We start from the raw sequence: 20,103 nt of genomic DNA on the forward strand, positions 1-20,103 counted from the left end.
ATTCACGTTTCATCAGAGTCACAGTGTGACGAAACTGTGACAATATTCCCGTCTCAACAGGGTCACCGTGTGACGAAGATGCGACAATATTCCCGTCTCAGCAGGGTCAACGTGTGACGAAGATGTGACAATATTCCCGTCTCAACAGGGTCAACGTGTGACAAAGATGTGACAATATTCCCGTCTCAACAGGGTCAACGTGTGACGAAGATGTGACAATATTCCCGTCTCAACAGGGTCACAGTGTGACGAAACTGTGACAATATTCCCGTCTCAACAGGGTCACCGTGTGACGAAGATGTGACAATATTCCTGTCTCATCAGAGTCACCGTGTGACGAAGATGTGACAATATTCCCGTCTCAACAGGGTCAACGTGAGACGAAGATGTGACATATGACATATTCACGTCTCAACAGAGTTACGATGTGACGAAATTGTGATGTCACATTAGGGTCACCGTGTGATTAAACTGAGACGTGAATATGTTATATTTTATCTCACTGCGACGTCATTGTGACAGTTATGTGTCTCATTGCGATCTTGTGCTGACATCCGGGTGACGTTTCCAAANATATTCCCGTCTCAACAGGGTCAACGTGTGACGAAGAAGGGACTAAATTCCCGTCTCAACAGGGTCACCGTGTGACGAAGAAGTGACATTATTCCCGTCTCAACAGGGTCAACGTGTGACGAAGAAGTGACTAAATTCCCGTCTCAACAGGGTCAACGTGCGACGAAGATGTGACAATATTCCCGTCTCAACAGAATCACCGTGTTAAGAAGATGTGACAATATTGCCGTCTCAACAGGGTCAACGTGTTAAGAAGATGTGACAATATTCCCGTCTCAACAGGGTCACCGTGTTACGAAGATGTGACAATATTCCCGTCTCAGCAGGGTCAACGAGTGAGGAAGATGTGACTATATTCCCGTCTCAACAGGGTCACCGTGTGACAAAACTGCGACAATATTCCCGTCTCAACAGGGTTAACGTGTGACGAAGATGTGACAATGTTCCCGTCTCAACAGGGTCAACGTGTGACGATATTCCCGTCTCAACAGGTTCAACGTGAGACGAAGATATGACATATGACATATTCACGTCTCAACAGAGTCACGATGTGACGAAATTGTGATGTCGCATTAGGGTCAACGGGTTATTAAGCTGAGACGTGAATATATCATTTTTATCTCACTGTGACATCATTGCGACAGTTATGTGTCTCATTGCGATCTTGTGCTGACATCCGGGTGACGTTTCCAAAGGCGGACATAGTAACCCTTCAAAAACCCACGTTTCGAGTCACACGTGACTTCGCAAATGAATCTCCATGACTGTCGCATTTTGTTGCAATTTGGTTATGGTGCTATCTTGGTAGTTACCACAATTGTACAGATAATTGTCATTATTGTATACCAATTCATCTATTCTCCCTCCACAGAAAGAGGCCTCTAGCGGAGACGGCCATACACCGTTTTTATCATCGATTTTTAGAAATTGAAAATTTGTGGAAACTCATCACGAAGTGTTGTTAACCATCTGTTTTCCTGAATGTTCCATTTTTTCAAAAAATAAACCATCATTGACAACAGAAGCCTCATGCTTCATCACGAACACGTGTAGTAACATCATCGAATCAGCAAACCTACTTATTCACATTTAACCTTTAACTTTGAATCTCTAGAAGACGATGAAGAATGTCAGGTTACATAACATTCCTATAGCATATTACAGAATGCATTTCACAGCCGGTAGGATCTGCAATTGCTTTAAACGTTTTTAACACTTACTAACATATGTTGAACTACACGAACATTTACCTTGTAAATCGGTGAGCATGACTTTAGAATCATACGATCCTGTCAGTAAATAGAATGCTTTAGGAGAGAGTCTGGCTGTCCTGACATCAGCACCGTGTGGCTTGAATGTCTGTAGAGGTCGGTTTCCCTTCATGTCGTACAACATACAACTGGAATCTTCGTGTCCGGACACCAGGAGGCGACCAGAAGGATCCACTGAGACAGCAGCGGCTGCGCTACCTACATGAAATCAAAAATACCTAATTAATTTTTTTTTAATACTAAAAAATGTGTTGGTTGTCACACTAATGATCCCTATAGTAATGAGAAAGGCTAACCTAAAAGCGTATTATGTACTCTGCTTAGAATATATCTCTATACAATAATACTAATAATTACTAAAGTTTTTACTCAATCTAAAAGTTATCCTGAAATAACTAAAAACTGGGTTGGGTTTCAGACCAATGATTTCAATATTTATGACAATGATCATACCTAGAAGCTTATTAGGCATTGGGCTTTGAACAAACCACTAGACAATGTGACCAATAATTATGAAAGTTTTTGTCCAACCGAAAGTTATTCTGAGATACTAAAAATGGATTGGTTGTCACACCAATGCCTCCAGTTTTATTAATAAAGGTCACCCTATAAGCGTATTATGTATTGGGTATAGAATAGACCTCTAGGCTATATGACCAATAATAATGAAGGCTTTCGTCCAATCCAAAGTTATCCTGAGATACTATAAAATGGGTTTTTTGTCGCAACAAACTCCAATAGTAATGACAATTGCTAACATACAAGCGTATTATGCATTGGGCTTCTTTGAATTGATCACAAGAAATTACACAAAGATTTTTGCCCAATTTTAAGTTTAGATAATTCTCAAAACCTATTGCTAAAGATAATTTTTTATTGAACTACTAATCCGAAATTGCGAATGAAAAAACCATTTCGTCAAAAAATATTATTATCTCTTTAATTTTTGAGCAACATATCTATTTTCAAATTAGACACAAACTTATTTGAACTTGATATATGACTTAAACTTTTAAGCATTGAGCTAAATTTTGAATATCTTTGTTCAATTAAACAGGCATAATTATATTTTTAGCAGCTTTTTCAAAACTAAAGTATGCTTAGCAAAGAACCAGTTGGTTTGTTGAAGAAAGCTTATATTCATTTTCTTGAAGTTATTAATTTAGTGTTACAAATGTTTAGATTAAGATGTTTTGCTATAATATTTGCAGTGTGGAAAACAAATGCCAAATTTTATTGTATTCTTTTTTTAAGCTCTTATTCCAAGAAGAGACCAGAAGAGAGTTTATCAAGAGGTTTTATTGGTAGCAAAAAGTAAGGAACCATTGATCAAGAGGTATATTCAAATCTTAATGACCACTGTGCAGATATGTTAGCAACGAGTGGTGTCTAAATGTTTTTTCTCTTCTGTCGAAGCCAGGATGGCTTAGGCTAGGGCAACCAAAATTTGAAACGCTGTAATGAGTAGTCGATTTGTATACTGCTACAAGCTCATACCGACCACATTGTGAGGACATAATATATCTTTAGCTATGTACTGATCAAAACTTGTAAGTTCCTCTGGCATCAGGCTATCAGAGGTTTTTGTATTTTCTTCTTCGAGTCAAGCAAATGTAGATTAGTTTTCCTTATCCAAAAGTTTTCTAGTTATCTGGGTTGGATCCAAAGTTACGAGATTATAATTTGAACACTGAAGACTGCATACTGGGTATGAAACGGCTATTGAACGCTATTAAAGAAACAAAACATATATAAAAAATTTTTGTTGTTGGAACAGTGATGTTGATTTTTAGGCAAACAAACGCGATTCTTGATTTAGCAAAGAGTAATTTTTACCTATTTTTGAAGCAATATCAGATAAAGTCATTTAATTGAAAATTTCCACAATTGGGTACGCGCACGGCAAAAAGAAGAAGATCACGGATGACCACATATCGGATCTATGAGGTCAGTGCCAGACGATTGTTTATAAGCAAAATGGCGAGTAAAAGTTGAACTACGTTTCTCTACATAAATTATAATGTTAATTAACGTTAAGTTAATGAAATACAGCGCAGTATCACACAGCAAATTTGTTGTAATAAAATTCTTTCTCGTCTCCATCTTTTACTTAACTTAGATTTATTAGTTTACGTATTTTATTATAACTGTGATGCGTTTTTGTTTTGTGTACCTGGAAACTTCGATGCATAATTGGTTTATGTTCCACATGACTTCGTGCCTGTCTTTGTGTTAAGTTAAAAAGATAAAGAGAAGGAATTGAAATAATTGTGAAAGAATCTTTGCGAAAGAATATAGAATGTGACACTTAAGAAAATTGATACTGGACAGGATTGGCTTACTCAAAATAGAATGGAAAGAACAGTAGCTAACGCAAATAAATACCACGTTTCAACTAATAATCAGATTCGAGACACCCACACAACGTCACTTGCGGGTATCTCCATCTAAAATCATGAAAAACTTACCAGGCCCAGTTCCACTTAGTGGCCGAGTGTTAACCATGTGAACGCATCCTCTTGTTCTCATGTCCCAAAACCGGATTGTCCTGTCCTGAGAGCTGCTCACAAACATCACCCCACCCCATGTGTAGAGAGACAATATTTGTCCTGGGAAAGGAAGAAAAGCATCATTATCATTAATTAAATGCTTTTTTTTTCAAAACAAACTTTAAATACATTGTAAACTTTGTGCATTAAATTCTCACATTTGATACTGAATAAACCAAAGCAACGATGCGATATGAATCGTAGAAACCATTATTCTCATAAATTTGGCATATAAGTGCGTAGTTTTTAATTAAAGATATCCAGTTTTGATCATTAATTCCTGTAAAGAGAATTGGGCAGGATAGTCAGGTTGGTAGGACGCTGGGTTCGTGTTCGTCAGAACGGGAATTCGTTTTCCTGTGTAGGAAAGGGTGACTGGTGCACGTTAAAACTGTCGGGTCACAAAGTTCTCTATGCTCCCATAACAAATTATACCTCTCAGGGTACTGAATTGGAGATGGATCGTTCTCCGGTTCAGGTCAAAATTACGATCTGTGGATGAATGAATGGGTCCGGCCTATAAACGAGTGTGACAGAAGTCGAATTCTTCTCCATAGATGGCACCACTGGAAAACAAGAACAATCGCATCCCTTGCCATAATGGCCCACTACAACAACATAAAGAGAATTTAGATCTTTGAAACGACTTCATTGTCACGAATTTCACATTTTTCTCCATGACTGACTATATTCAGTAAAGTGAAAATGTTTATCAGGGCAATTATGAACAATGAAAGATATCTTGATTATGGTCCAGTGCAAGAAACCAGAGACATATTCGAAGCCAGTTGTCAAGTAAAATCGAGGGCTCCAGTCATGACAAAATAACTGTTGCGTCCCAACCGTCTTGCAGTTGTCTATAGGGGTCGTGTTTATGGGGTTAAAATATCTCTGTTACTTACCCGTGTGACCAGTGAGAGATTGGAATGGCATGGCTGTTTCACAATCAGTGATGTAGATCTTATTATCACCAGATCCACCACTAATCAGAATGTTCGATCTGTTGCTGATGTCCTCCATGAAGCACATGTCTCGAACAGTTCCCCCGTGCATCGTCAAAGGATGAGCGATATCTAAATTTAAAAAAACCATACATTAAAAACAAAAAAGAAATGAAACCTGTTATAGGTGAGCTTTGGTGTAATTTGGACAAGTTAAAAAAATGTACTTAAGACAACGGACATCGCTCTTAAAGTCACTGCGCAGATACCATGACGCATAGAATCTTCAATTTCTGAAAGCGCATAGAAAACGTACGTAGGGGAGAGTGGGGTCAATTGTATAATTTCTTACCCAACTATTTTTAACTAACAAAAAATCCAATATATTATTAGTATTAATTGACAGACAAGTAAAATAGTCTATCCTAGAAAAAAAAACTTATTTTAAATGTTATTATATTAGTTATTAACAATTTTTGATAGTCGTGGATTTGTTAAAATTGTCCCCACTTACCGGGTCAATTGTAACAGTTCATAAATTCAACTAAAACATAGTTAATTATACATATTATCATAGTTGTGATATATTTTTTTATTGATCAAAATAGTAGTGATATTTTAGGAGTAAAAATAATAATGAGCAGAGACCTAAAGGGTTAAACTTTTAACTTTAAGGGGTTAAAAATTTTAATTTATGCTGTGAAAGGTGACAAATAAAATAATGCACATGCAACATAATATAAATGATATAGGAAACTATTGGTGGTTCTTAAAGAGTTAAGTAATGGTTTGTAAACATAAGATTATTTATTTTCAGTTGTTACAATCGTCCCTTTACTTATTGTTACAATCGTCCCCAAGACGCCAGTTCAGCTTCATTTGTTAAAAACAATGCTAGTTATTTAACAAAACTAATATTATTTTTGAAATGTTAATTAAGGTGTCTACTTATATATTCGGTTAATAATTTTTATTTGTTTAAACAAAATTACTTTGTTACAATATAATATTCCAATACCAAAAAAAAAAAATACTTACTTAGCGTGAAAATATCTTATGCAATGTAACTCTTTCAAAAGTATATAAAAATGGTTGCCAGCAGGGGTGTACACGTAGATTTATTAAATACACCTTGTGCGCCAATTAGGAACCAAATTTGGAACCCGACACTCGAAATTTTTGCTCTGTTAAAATCGTACCCTGCTACAATTGACCTCACTCTCCCCTACCACGGAAAAAAAATTACAATTCAATAACACTGTACATCAAATTGGAAATCTTTTTCCAGCTATTTAGGTGAAACGTACATTATGGACTCAAACGGAGAAACTTAAAATACAGCTTGACTTTATGGACATTGAAAACTATCTGGAAACAGGTGATTTAAGCAAGAAAGGTGCTTTAGATCCAATTCTAAGAATCAGTTCCCTATGTGTACTGAATGAAAACCCAAACAGAATAGAATTTATACTGATAGCTCTAAGATCCTAGCTAAGACCTGAAGCTGGGGTATAAAGCAAACTGTTTACAAATTTCGCGGAAAAAGACATGCCTAACTTTGACGCTTAAATACATACCATATTATTGGAACGTACAAAATTCTAAAAAAAAAAACACCAATTTCTTTACAAAAGTCGTAATTTTAGTAAACTCGATAGCTGCAATACAGGCTGTTACGCCAAATCACTGAACTAAATCTTGTATCTACTCTATTCAAACAAGTTCCTCAAAAATAATAAGAAAGTGATATTATTCCATGGTATTGAAGACTACGTGACAGACGACTCTTAAGCCAAGAAGGGAAAGCAAATACTTCGTCTATAGGACATTTTTCATGCAGAATGCTATTGTTTCCATTGTACGGTGTAAAAATACCATTCAATCCGTTTTGGAATCCAGAAAAATGAAGCTGCGAAATTGAACGTTTTGAAGGGGCCATGGATGGTAACATCGATTTTTTTTTTTAAAGAGATATTCTAATTTGTTGAAAAATTAATTTCCCATTGAAATTACTTTTTGCGAATTTTTCTCATTTTTATGTTATTGATTAATTGATTGATAGATAGATGCATAGATAGATGGATGCATGAATGGATGTATAGATGGATGGATGGATAGATAAATAGATAACGTAAAGCTGGATGCAAATCTTAACATAAATATTAAAATTTTCAAGTACATAAAAAACAGAAATCATGAAAAATAAAGCCATTTTCTATTTATACTACAATGAATGCAAATTCACATTATATATGGTTTATACTTTAATGAACGTTTATGTGTAAACTATTGCTACGATATTTTTTCCTATTAAATAACTTACTATGTAAACATAAAAAAAAATACTTAAATGATGTTTTCTAAAGAGTAAAATACACACCCTCCAGTTGACAGGTAGATGAGTTGAACCTCATAAGTTTAACGGTTTTGTCATTTGAACCTGTGGCCAATAAGTCACCCGTAGCATTCCATGCCATGCAATAGATAGAGCCTTTGTGCTGTTTTTGTCGCTTGTACAAAATGTTAGGTTCACGAGGCTCATGGTCGATTCTGCAATAAAAAATAAAACAAGGTTTGTGATAAGACAAAATTAAAAGCCTGTAAGCAAAACAACAACGTTATAACACAATAGTTTAACTAATGCACATCAATTCTCAAGTAGTAATTTCTGCATTAATATTTCGTACAGTGAACAGAAAAGTAAACGGGCCACCCTAAATAACGTTTGATCTAATGATAGGATCTCCACGTTCAAGGACTCTATCTTAATGGTTTGACGTGTGGGGGACCTCAAATTTGCTAAATAATTAGTGCTGACGATATTTTTTAAGTTACGAAATCAGACACAAAAACGTACTTTCTCTAATTAAACATACCTTTTTTTCGACAGATTTGGATTTTTGACCCTCAAAATCTGGGGGGATAGCCGCAATCTGGGAAATAGGGTCTCAATAGTTTGGTCAGGAGAACCGTCAAAAGTTTGATCCCCTTAATGTTAATTTAACTTTACTTTTTGCGCATTTCATCATACCTCAAGAACTTCTTAAGTTAATTGAAAATTTTTTACACGAAATTATAAAACTTTTTTATCCACAGATAATTTCATGTAAAAGAAAACTTCTAGTTAATATTGATTATTTTTTATTTTCATATTTAATAATAGTCGAAAAAATTTAGAATTGAAAGGTATACAATTTTTTGCATCGTTTAAAAAAATGCAATTTTAAATTGCAAAACAAATATTTTTAGCAAAATAAATCAGTCGTATAGTTCCTGAGGAAATTAAATTTTTAAAATATGACTTTTTCAAAATTCGATTCTGTTTATTCAAGAAAGTAGGATTTTGTGCCTGATTTCGTAACTTAAAATATCGTCTGCACTAATTAAGTAGCATATTTAAGTCTCCCCTTCGAAAAATTAAGAATGAGTCCTAGAACGTAAATATCCGATCATTAGATCAAAAGTTAATTAGGATGGTCTGTTTTCTTTTGCGCAGTGTACATTAAAATTTAATAATAAAGAAATGAACTGGGCAATAACTGATAGATGATATAGTTTTTTATTCCAAAGAACTCAGTGAGTGAGGAGTCAAAAAGTGATCGTCTGTGATTGTTTTTGGAGCGAAAGAATGATCTAAGTACTATAAACAGTTGAAGAGTAAACTTAGAAAACCTGTCTTTTGGAAAAAAACTAAAACTCCAAGAGTGCCTATGTCATAACAAAAGAAGCTTAAATGCGTTTAATGAGCTTGTAGAATTCGCCAATTGGAAGCTCGCGAGAAAGAAACTAAGGCAAAGCATATTATTCATTTTCCATTGTGATCGTATAAATTTTTAAGTTCATTTACTCAAATTCAATAAAAAGAAACTTATATCTCTTCAATGCTTTAATTAGAAAACGCCACCTAGGAGCATATGACACTATGATTGCAAACGTAACTTAGAACCTTTTAGGTCTTACAAACATCACTCAGAACTTTTTGACACTGAGCTCTACAAACGTCATTAAGAATTTTCTGTATCTGATCTCTAAAAACGTCGTTCAGAACTTTCTGACACTATGGTCAACAAACGTCACTCAGAACCACCTGACATTAAGCTCTACAAACGCCACTTTGAATCTTCTGACACTACGCTTTGCAAACTCACTCACAACCTTTTGACACAAAGCTCTAGGAACGTCGTTCATAACCTTCAGACGCGAAGCTCTGCAAACGTCCCTCCGAACCTTCCTACATTTAGTTTTACAAATGTTGCTCAGAACCTTCTGACACTAAGCTCTACAAACGTAATTGAAAACATTCTGACACTAAGCTCTACAAGAGTCCTTCAGAACCTTCTGACACTAAGCTCTACAAACGTCACTCAGAACCTTCTGACATTAAGCTCTACAAACGTCACTCAGAACCTTCTTTCACTAACCTCTACAAACGTCACTCAGAACCTTCTGACATTCAGCTCTACAAACGTCACTCAGAACCTTCTGACATTAAGCTCTGAAAACATTGATTGCCCAAAGAAGACATTTTGACTGCTTTTTAATTTCAATTAAAAAAACAATGCTGTATATAATGACATAATTTCTTAGAATTTTGTGACTTTTTGTACAACATATAATTTTTTTGTTGTAAATATTTACTAATACCTTATTATATAACTGTAAATAATATAAAAAATATTAAAAATTAATTCTAAACAAATTTTGTTACACATTAGTCATTTTGACTGCTTATCAGATACTAAGCTCTACAAACGACACTTCGAACTTTTTTACTCTAAACTCTTCAAACGAAAGATTTGGTCTCATAATAACAATGCTCAATGCTTATTATATGGCATGATAATACTAGATAATAAATATTGCTTGAAAAAGAAAGAAGATTTTGATTGAAAAGTGGAATTAATTACCTGAGGTCCTTGCAGTTGGGATATCCGCATATTCTGAGAGCTTTTGTATTGGAACCGACAGCGTAGAATTTTCCAGAAGGATGGAATTCGACAGATCTGATGGCTTGCTCATCTTCAAGTTGCGTGACGGCTATGAAGTTCTGCTTGGATTCTGAACTACTGTCAGTACTACCAGAGGCTTGAGAAGTACTGCTTAGCTAAAAACAAAAAATTACGATCAAATACAACTAAAATACCTTAAATATTTCGAAAAGATTCAAAAGCTATAACAGCTTTAAACACTGAGCCCCACTTGCTACTCAATTGTGGATCGCAAAGAAAATTTTTTTAAATTCTTTTCGTGCAAATTTCGTAAAGCATTTCTAATATCAACTATTAAACAATATATAAATTAAACATTAAAATACACAATTAATGTTAGATTATGTATAAAAAATGTAACTTAACATTTAGGTTCTTTAAAAGTATTGGATTTTTGTTAAATTTTCCTCTCTAACGATGGATTGGAGTATAATCGTAGTAGGTTTAATAGATGAGGCGAATAAATCCTTTTTTTTTGGCTCGCCAAACGACAACTAATGTAAATTGCAGAAAATGAATCTGTAATCACTTAATTAAAAAGAATAAAAATTACAAGATAGAAATTATAAAAATTGGGTAATACTAAGCAAGTGTATACCAGACAATAGCCGTTAACCTCAAAGAACAGTGTAGTAAATACCGGGCAGATGTAAATAGAGAAGTAGACTTTACCTTTAAAATCAACAGTTTTGGGATTGCCTGCTTCCTGGTTGCCATCCCGATTAACTTGAACGTTATACAATAAAGAGTTACCGTTATAGATTGTTAACAAGTAAAATTATTTCTCATTTACTATTTTTTATTGTGTCACACATTCTCGATTTTTTAGTTTTACCTTTTTTTTCAAGTACAGTTAATACAATATAGTTAATTTTCAAATGCAGTTAGTTGGCTTTTTCAAATCCAAGTAATCGTACATTTTGTTACAATTAACATGTTAAAAATGTTGTAGCATAAAATTGCAATACTTTTTACATAATTGTGTGTGAAAAATATCGACTTTTAAGTAATAAAAAAAAAAATTGCGTGCATGAGGGGGTTGGTGAGCAAAGCGAGCAGAAGGGTGGAATCTCCATAGACTTACTTTAAATATGTATTATGTTGAATGAACAGACTAATGCTGATTATTTTGCCGTCATTTTAGAGTGAACATTTTAACAATGTATGGTGAATATAGTAGCTCTTATTTATTATTTTAAAAAAAAGTTATGAAAATATATTCTTTTAAATAAGATAAAAAAAACTTTTTTTAAAAATCTTAAAATATGCGAAACAAATTTTAAAAATACGTAATCAGTCCTTGAAAGCAAAAAAAAACCATTAAAAAATCTTAAAATATGCAAAACAAATTTTAAAAATATGTAATCAGTCCCTAAAAGCAAAAAAAAAAGTTAAAAAATCTTAAAATATGCAAAACAAATTTTAAAAATACGTAATCAGTCCTTAAAAGCAAAAAAAAGTTTAAAAAATCTTAAAATATGCAAAACAAATTTTAAAAATGCGTAATCAGTCCTTAAAGGCATAAAAAACAAACATAAAAACCTTTAAAAACGAGTGAAATTAAAATTAAGACAAACAGGAATTGAAATTTATAAACATTAAATTTTCTCCATAAAATGTATAAAGCCTAAACAAATTTTTTAAAATCACAATTTAACAATACCTTACATTTATTATACACAGTTTTAATTTTATACACTATTTTAACCATACACAATTATAATTCCTTCATTTTAGTTTGCACAACTGCGTTATTTAGCGCAACATATCCCCATTTAATCTATTTTCAGATTCGATAATCCGGTATTGTTTACCGTTTCGGGGAACAAATATAAAAATAAAAAAAATAGTCCCGCAGGGCGCAGCGATTTTTAGAAACAATACACAACTTTCGCTTTTTGCTTATAATTATAGCTTGCAGTAAAAAGTGACCAGTTGAAGCGAAAATGTCCTTTAAAATCATGACTCGTTTAACTGAGTGACCCAAATGGTTAATAGGAAGTTAAGAATTATTTGTCAAGGAAATAATTTCTTTTAAAAAGCCGATGATATCTTTCATTTCAAATCTAACGTTAGTTTATTTCATGTGAGTGATTTAATTAGTTAAATTGAACTTATTCGTTATTGATGTGAATGATGTATTGATTACATTAGGGAAAATAAACGGTGTGAAGTTTTATAAAGATTCGAAAACGTTTTCCTAAACACTTTCATTGTGGACATTGCTGTAGATGCGTGTTTGTTTAATAAAATGGATATAATTTTTGATTCCGGTTTTTAAATTTCTCAAATGAAATTTTTTATTTTTTTTAACTCTTTAACGCAGATCGGAGTACCTTTTATATATTTTTTTCGACTCTCCAATTACAAGCAAAAATATATTTTGGGTATTGTTTAATTATTAAAAACAATCTAATAGTTACTAAAAAATCCTTTAGATTATCGGAATTATATTTTTACTACACTATAAAATCGAAAAAAAAAAGTTTTTTGAGAATTTTTTTTCATTCATATTAAAAAATTCAAAAGTATTCGATTTTGAAAACTAAAGAAATTTCAGTGATAAATAACTGTTTCTCTAAGGTCCAAATAAGCTCAAATTTGAAAAATTTTTGTTTGAAAGTTTTGTTTGCCTTTAATACAGAAAAAGACTCATGGGTTTCATGCTGTATTTTATAAACATAAATTATTAAAATGGTAAATATAATATTTTTCATTTATTTTAACTTAAATTAATACAAAATAAAGAAAAAAATGTATAAAAAGCATGTTTAGTAAAAATTCCGCGCTAAAGGGAATAAAGTAATGAATTTTTTTTAAAAAAAAACAGAATTTGATATGGGTAAATCACTCATTACATTTTTTCTGAATTTGAATTCTTCTAACTAGTTAATATATGCAACATGGATGATGAACTCATACTGAAATACATGGATAGTACACTCATACGAAAAGTCACGTGATGTAGTAAAAAGAAGAGAAAAAAAACATCCCTAAAAGACCAGGGCGTATAACCCCAAGATAATTGGTCCTCTACGTAAAAAAAATTTTAAAAATCGTTTTTTGCGAAGTAAATTTTTTATGGATATTTAAAAAAAAATCTGAATTTTTCTAATTATTAATACGTGTAACATGGAGGATTTACTGATAGAGAAATACATGGATAGTACACTCATATGAAAAATTAAAAGATGAAGTAAAAATTTAAAAAGAAATTATCCCTGAACGACCAGGTCAGAGCAATTTTACGCATATTCTTTTCAAAATTTATTCAATGCTAGTATTTTTCAAAAATTTTGTTTTTCTTTTTTCATTTCCATTTTAACCAAATAATTTCTTAAAAATTACCGAAAAATAAAATAAATAATGTTTTATCGGTACAAAAATCATTTCTGTTCCTTTTTTTTTGGAAAAAAAAAATTTTTTATGGTATTAAATTAAAATTTTTTCAAAAACTTATGTTAATTCCTGTCATTAAATGGAACTGTAGATTGACTCAAAAATTTTACTGCGAATCAAAATGAAACTTCATTGTTTGTTAGAGATTTAAATTTAGAACTGTGTTACGTTCCAACTTTTTTTTTTACGTTCGCAAACTTTATCAGGTTTAATTTCATCTATATTTTACCACTTAAAATATTTTTTTTCTTTTATGTGAAACTTGTATTCAGGTTATATCCGTATCAGAATATTGAAACTACCTCTGTTTTCTTTCTTCTTTTTTTTTAATATTTCCCGGGAATTATACATCGCTGTTTATACCCTTTATTATTGTTAGAATTCATGTGTGAAGCGCATTATGCAGAAAAAGGGAAACGGAACATTTGAATAACTTTTAATCTTTAATCTTATGGTCATACTTTAACGTACTAAGATGCACTGTTAGTAGTTCCAGGCAGGGCTCGAAAAACCGCCCGTCCTCGGCGGTTAAAAATTCCCCGAGGATAACGAATTTCTCGAATCCGACGTCCGCGCGGACGGCCATTTTCCCGTTAATGTTCGTGATACATTTTCAATTTTTGTTATCTTACAAGAGTCTAGCGCCTCACTTCTAAAATGACCCTCTAATCTAGAAATACAGCAACATACTGCGCATGGTGGAATTGATGTTTTCTCTGTCTGGGAGTACTGCAGCGGTTGAAAGGGGCTTTTCAGCAATGAACTTACAAAAAAACACATTACGTACTGGTCTTAAACAAGAAGCGTTAAACGCAATTATGAACATCTACCTAAATGGAAAACCCCTTTCAGATTTCTGTGCAGAAACCTCTGTAAATCATTGGCTTGATTGTGGAACTGGCAAACGTCATATTTGATTCATTTAAAAAACGCAGTACCCTCGGATAAATTGACATTCCAGATAACTTGACCTTTGTCATTTAAATTATTTCATAAAAGAAATAAATTATTTCATAAAAGAAATACTAGGTTACTATTAGTAACCTAGTGTTTCTTTTATTACTGTATAATGTAATCTTAGTAACTACTAATTCATTGTGTAATTTATATAAATGTTTGTAATAAATAAGAGAAAAATTTTATTTTTATTTATTTAGAAGCTACGAGTTAGTTTCAAAGGAGGACGGGTATATTGTTGGACAAGCCGTCCTCGGGGACGGGTAAAATTTCTGAGTTTTTTCGAGCCCTGGTTTCAGGGATATATTTTAAATATTCAACTTGACCAAAAAACGTACTTTCGTTTATCTGATTTTCATTCGATTAATTAAAATTCTGCGCCTGACACTGTTATTTAAAATAAGTTTTTGCCTTAAATAAAAATAAGTAACTATAACTATTAAGGTGGGTACTTATTGAAAGCGAAATGCGCAGAATAAAGTAGTTATGGAGATTTTTAATGTCACTTCTTATGTTAGGTAACGTAATTAATCGAAATGCTAATCATAAATTGATACGTTGAGATTTTTAATGTCACTTCTTATGTTAGGTAACGTAATTAATCGAAATGCTAATCATAAATTGATACGTTATCATCGGGGTAAAATGGGAGACCACCGTTATTTGTTCAGACGGCAATTATAAATGCTGAAACTTTAGAAAAAAAGAGTCAAACTTAAATATATATATAGCAGGCGCGTAATGCAACATAAAAAAGAAATATAACGAGATTTAAAAAAGTAATTATCTACTAGTCTAAAATAAATAATTAGCAATCACACATGGATTAATTATTAGAAATAAATCAACTAAATTTTTGTACACCCGACATTTTAAAAAATTAAATTACGTCTTAATTTTTATCGGCACTATTCCGTTTCGGAACTGGGCAATTAAGAAGCAAAACAAACTATTCTTGCACCAGTGATGCTTAATTAATTGTGGTAATAGGTATCTAGCATACTAATATAGGTACCAAATATTAGGTTTATAACCTTTATCGTCGTCCGAAATAGAATAGTTTTTTATCGTAATCTTCAGCTAACGATATAATTAAAAAAACATAGATTACGCGCATATTTTTATAATTAATTCACTAGCGCAGACGATTTAAATTAATAAGAAATAGGTTAGGATTTAAATGATTGAAGACATCTATTTTGTTTTTTAAGGTCGCGGTTGAGGCAAAAAACTCAGATATTCAAATCCTCATTTATTACACGTGTTTTTTAGCATAGTTTTGGGAATGAACCGATCCATGAAACGAAGCACTCGGGCGAACAGAAGATTACGTCAAAAGTTCACGACTTCTTTAATCAAGGTGCACGAGGCGATTACAACGTAAGTGGTTCGCCAATTATTTAAGGAACTCGTCGCCTTCGCTCAGTTTCTTTATCTGTTTTTATTTGAAGAGCAAACAATGTCAGTTTCTGCGTGAAGTTTGAACGTATTTATTGTTTGGATATGTGGAATGAGTAAATTAAGCTAAAGTGGTTAAATTTAGGTCTTATTATTTTACCAGAATTTCAGAAGCTTTGAATGCTAAGCTGTTTTTTCACCATTTTTAAGAGGATAGAAAAATAAAACTGCGGTACACGATGTTGAAATTTAATATAGGCGCCGTTGTGCTTATCGGCAAAGCTGGAAAATAAAACAGTATTGCAAGTTCAGTTTTTTTTTAAATAATATCATCGATTATATGCAGGGTCCTGGAGTCGAAGAACATTTGATAGAGTCGCAATTAAAGCTCGACTCCGGTTAAATTTGTTAAAAGTTAAACTCTGCATTTTAAAAGAATAAGAGTTGATGACCATTTGAAAGAGTCGGAGCTCGATGCAGATTCAGTTAGTTAAAAGTTAGACTCCACATTTAAAAAGAAGAGAGAATTATTACTCAAATATTTATTATTATGTAACTAAAAATATTACCGGAATGATTTTATAACAAAATAGAAAATATGACACAATTATGTCAAAATTTTATAGAAAAATCGATATTAATAAATGAAAAATTATTATTATTACTAATCTTTCAATTTATAAATTCTAAATTCATGTTTTTTTCGTTGAGTTATTGGGCTAATTAAAAAATAGGCGAATAAATTTAATAGTTTCCTAGTTTGTAAATATTCATAAGAAAAAGGTCGGGATAGCCTGGTTGGTAGGGCGTTGGGCTTAAGTTCGTGAGAACGTGAGTTCTTGTCGACCGAACTTCACCGTGTATTAAATGGTGACTGGTGCACGTTAAATCTATCGGAGTCACAAAGTCCTCCAAGTTTCCAGAACAAATCAATTTCCTTGTTAATTTCCAAAGAGATTTGATAAAAATTATCAAGCTTTTTGGTGTTCCCTTAGAGTCAGAAACATGGTTAAGCAAATATTTTACTGGTAGTTTTGACCATACATTTTTCACAGTGCACAATATAGTATATTATAAGTGCAGAATAATATAAACTTTTCAATTTATTTATGAATAAATAAATAAATAAAAATATAACCTAATTTCGGAGCGCCGTGCATACCTATATCAAACAGCAATAGCTTTAGAGTCCTTTGTCCTCCTTTAAAAAACAATTTTAAGGAGATGTAACTGTTTAAAGCAGTGGTTTCCATTCTTTTTTTCGTCTATGAAACCTATATGATGAATCTTCTTTTGAACTGACCGACTTTATAGATTAAATTCTATAGCATCATCATGCAAACATAATAACCAAAGAAAAATTAAAATTTACATATTTAGAAAAACTAATTTTTGAAGAATTAAATTTTGTCAATTATTAATAACTAGGAGGCTCCGCTCCCTGCTCGCTAACGCTCGCCAACCCCCAAGAATTGCTACGCAATCCTATGTGGTTCACGCCGTGAACCATGGCTCGCTGCGCTCGCTCGNTAAAAAACAATTTTAAGGAGATATAACTGTTTAAAGCAGTGGTTTCCATTCTTTTTTTCGTCTATGAAACCTATATGATGAATTTTCTTTTGAACTGGCCGACTTTATAGATTAAATTCTTTAGCATCACCATGCAAACATAATAACCAAAGAAAAATTTAAATTTACATATTTAGAAAAACTAATTTTGAAATCGGGTGTTTTGAAACTTGAAATCGGGTCTTATGACAGACTGTTGGTTTTTCGGGCCTAAAGTATTGTGTCTAGTCAAGTTCTGAACTTTTTTTTGTACCAGCTAAAAAAGCTAAATTATGTTTTTTGTTAAAATGAAAACGAATAAGAATTGTGAACAAACGTTGAGAACAGTTATGTGAGAAATATATTTCTTTTTTGTAGAGCTAAATTATGGTTTTTGTAGAAATGAAAACGAATAGGAATTGTAATGAATATTGAAAACAGTTATCAGGGAAATATATCTCTTTATTGCTGAGCTAAATTACGGTTTTCATTGAAATGAAAACGAAAGATAATTGTAAAAAACGTTGAGAATAATTATCTGTGAAATTTATTTCTATATTGTAGAGCTAAATTATGGTTTTCGTGGAAATGAAGACGAATAAGAATTGTAATAAACGTTGAGAATAGTTATCAGGGAAATATATTTCTCTTTATTGTTGAGCGAAATTATGGTTTTCGATGAAATGAAGACGAATAAGAATTGAGCTAAATTAAGATTTACGGTTTTCGTGAAAATGAAAACGAATAAGAATTGTAACAAGGCAGAGAATATTTATAAGGGAAATATATTTCTTTATTAATGAGCTAAATTATGATTTGAATTTAAAAGAAAACGAACAAGATTTGTAATAAACGTTGAGAATAGTGATCAGGGAAATATATGTTTTTATTGTTGAATATGGTTATTTCGATTTGAATTTTAAAAAAAATCGTTGGAAAATACTTATGTAATTTTGTAAGAGCCCTTTTAGTAATTTAATTGTTTTCAGAATGTATTTTTAAATGCTCAATTTTCTTTTTCACGGGCATTTAACTCAATTACCTACATAAAAATAAACAAAATAATAAATAAAGGGGGATTAACTAGGGAAAATATCCCGATTCTCGAAACACTTGTGATACATCCACGGAATATTAGGGTTCCGCAAAACACCGTTTGAGAACCACCGGTTTAAATAACTTTAACTAACGTTTAAAAGGAAAAAAAATTGTTAAAAAATGAATGGTACAATAGTGGGAAGTTAGGGTATTATTCTGTTTTAAGAAAGGCCAATTCTAAATGAAGATAATTATTCTTCTATTATGATGTGAACTATGAAGTTTATCGACACAGTCCTTCAACTTTCTTTCACTGATGCATTCACACTGAATAGCGTTGCGCACCACTGACCATTGGTCTTTACGCAAAATGGCATTCAGTGCAATAATGGGAGAAAAATTACCTACAAAAAACACCGTAACTAAAGAGAGATTATCAGATGAGAGACGGTTGCGCTTTGTTCACTAATGATCTTTTTAAGCAAAAACAATTTGTAAACAGTAAAAATATATCACTGACTTTCTTAGAAGAATATATTTTAGGAAATTTTAATCTCGATCTAGAGTTCAAATCTTGAAGAATGTCTTACAATAATTCCCGTTCATCTTTATCGTTTGATTTTGAATTACACAAAACATTCTTCCTTAAGTAATAATGTCTGAAATCATGGGAAATTTTTTATTAAAATATACTTTTAAAGATAACTTCAAATGGGGTTTAATAGACAATCACGTGAAATTTAACATCAAAGAATTTTTAAAGAATAAAATTAAAAAGTGCTAAAGGGGCCGTATAAATGTGAAAAATATTATATTTTCTATTTTAACAATTTATCGTTATGAAATACAACATAAAACACCGGTATCTTTTTCCGTGTTAAGGGTAAAAATCTTCCAAACACGGCTCAATTTCAAGCAATAACTTTTCAAATTTGCACATGTTGCAGTTATTTAGTTCTAACAGTTATTGTTGCATTTATTTAGATCTAAGAGAAACAGTTATTCATCATTGTAATTTTTTAAGAATTCGGCGGCCCACAAAAGTGCCGCGGCACAGTGGTTGAGAATCACTGTTCTAGTACAAATGTAATTCCGATAATCTAATGTTATATACATTCTAAAGTAACTATTAGACAGTTTTTTATAGCTAAAAATACTATAATATATTTTTGCTTGTAATTATAGATAGCGTCTGAAAATAATTATGTATCAGGAACACCGGTGTCCCATCTGTGACAAAAGGTTATATGCTACTATTTTTATATTATATGCTATTATTATTATATGCTATTATAAAGGTTATATGCTACTATTAATATTCACGCGGCTCCTTAAAAGTAAAAATGGTTAATTTCAATCATTAAAATTAATTAACAATAAGGTTAATTGGTGATTAACATCTGAATTTCAAACAAAAAACATTTTTACGAATAACTTCAAA

The 20,103-nt window shown here is 32.0% G+C and overlaps 1 protein-coding gene across 4 annotated transcripts in view; it reads right to left on the reverse strand.

Moving 5' to 3' along the window:
* The window catches only part of LOC107448809 (WD repeat-containing protein 47), a 74,706-nt gene that overhangs the window by 2,944 nt on the left and 51,659 nt on the right, over positions 1-20,103 (reverse strand). For all 4 annotated transcript variants that reach the window (XM_043047812.2, XM_043047811.2, XM_043047813.2 and 1 more), the window contains exons 2-6: positions 10,242-10,438; positions 7,715-7,884; positions 5,296-5,466; positions 4,313-4,453; positions 1,824-2,042 (exon numbers count right to left, since the gene is read on the reverse strand). In XM_043047812.2, the coding sequence (XP_042903746.1) occupies positions 1,824-2,042; positions 4,313-4,453; positions 5,296-5,466; positions 7,715-7,884; positions 10,242-10,438 (898 nt within the window). The remainder of the gene's footprint in view (positions 1-1,823; positions 2,043-4,312; positions 4,454-5,295; positions 5,467-7,714; positions 7,885-10,241; positions 10,439-20,103) is intronic.

This window comes from Parasteatoda tepidariorum, chromosome 10 (assembly GCF_043381705.1).
Source record: "Parasteatoda tepidariorum isolate YZ-2023 chromosome 10, CAS_Ptep_4.0, whole genome shotgun sequence".
Classification (NCBI taxonomy): domain Eukaryota; kingdom Metazoa; phylum Arthropoda; class Arachnida; order Araneae; family Theridiidae; genus Parasteatoda; species Parasteatoda tepidariorum.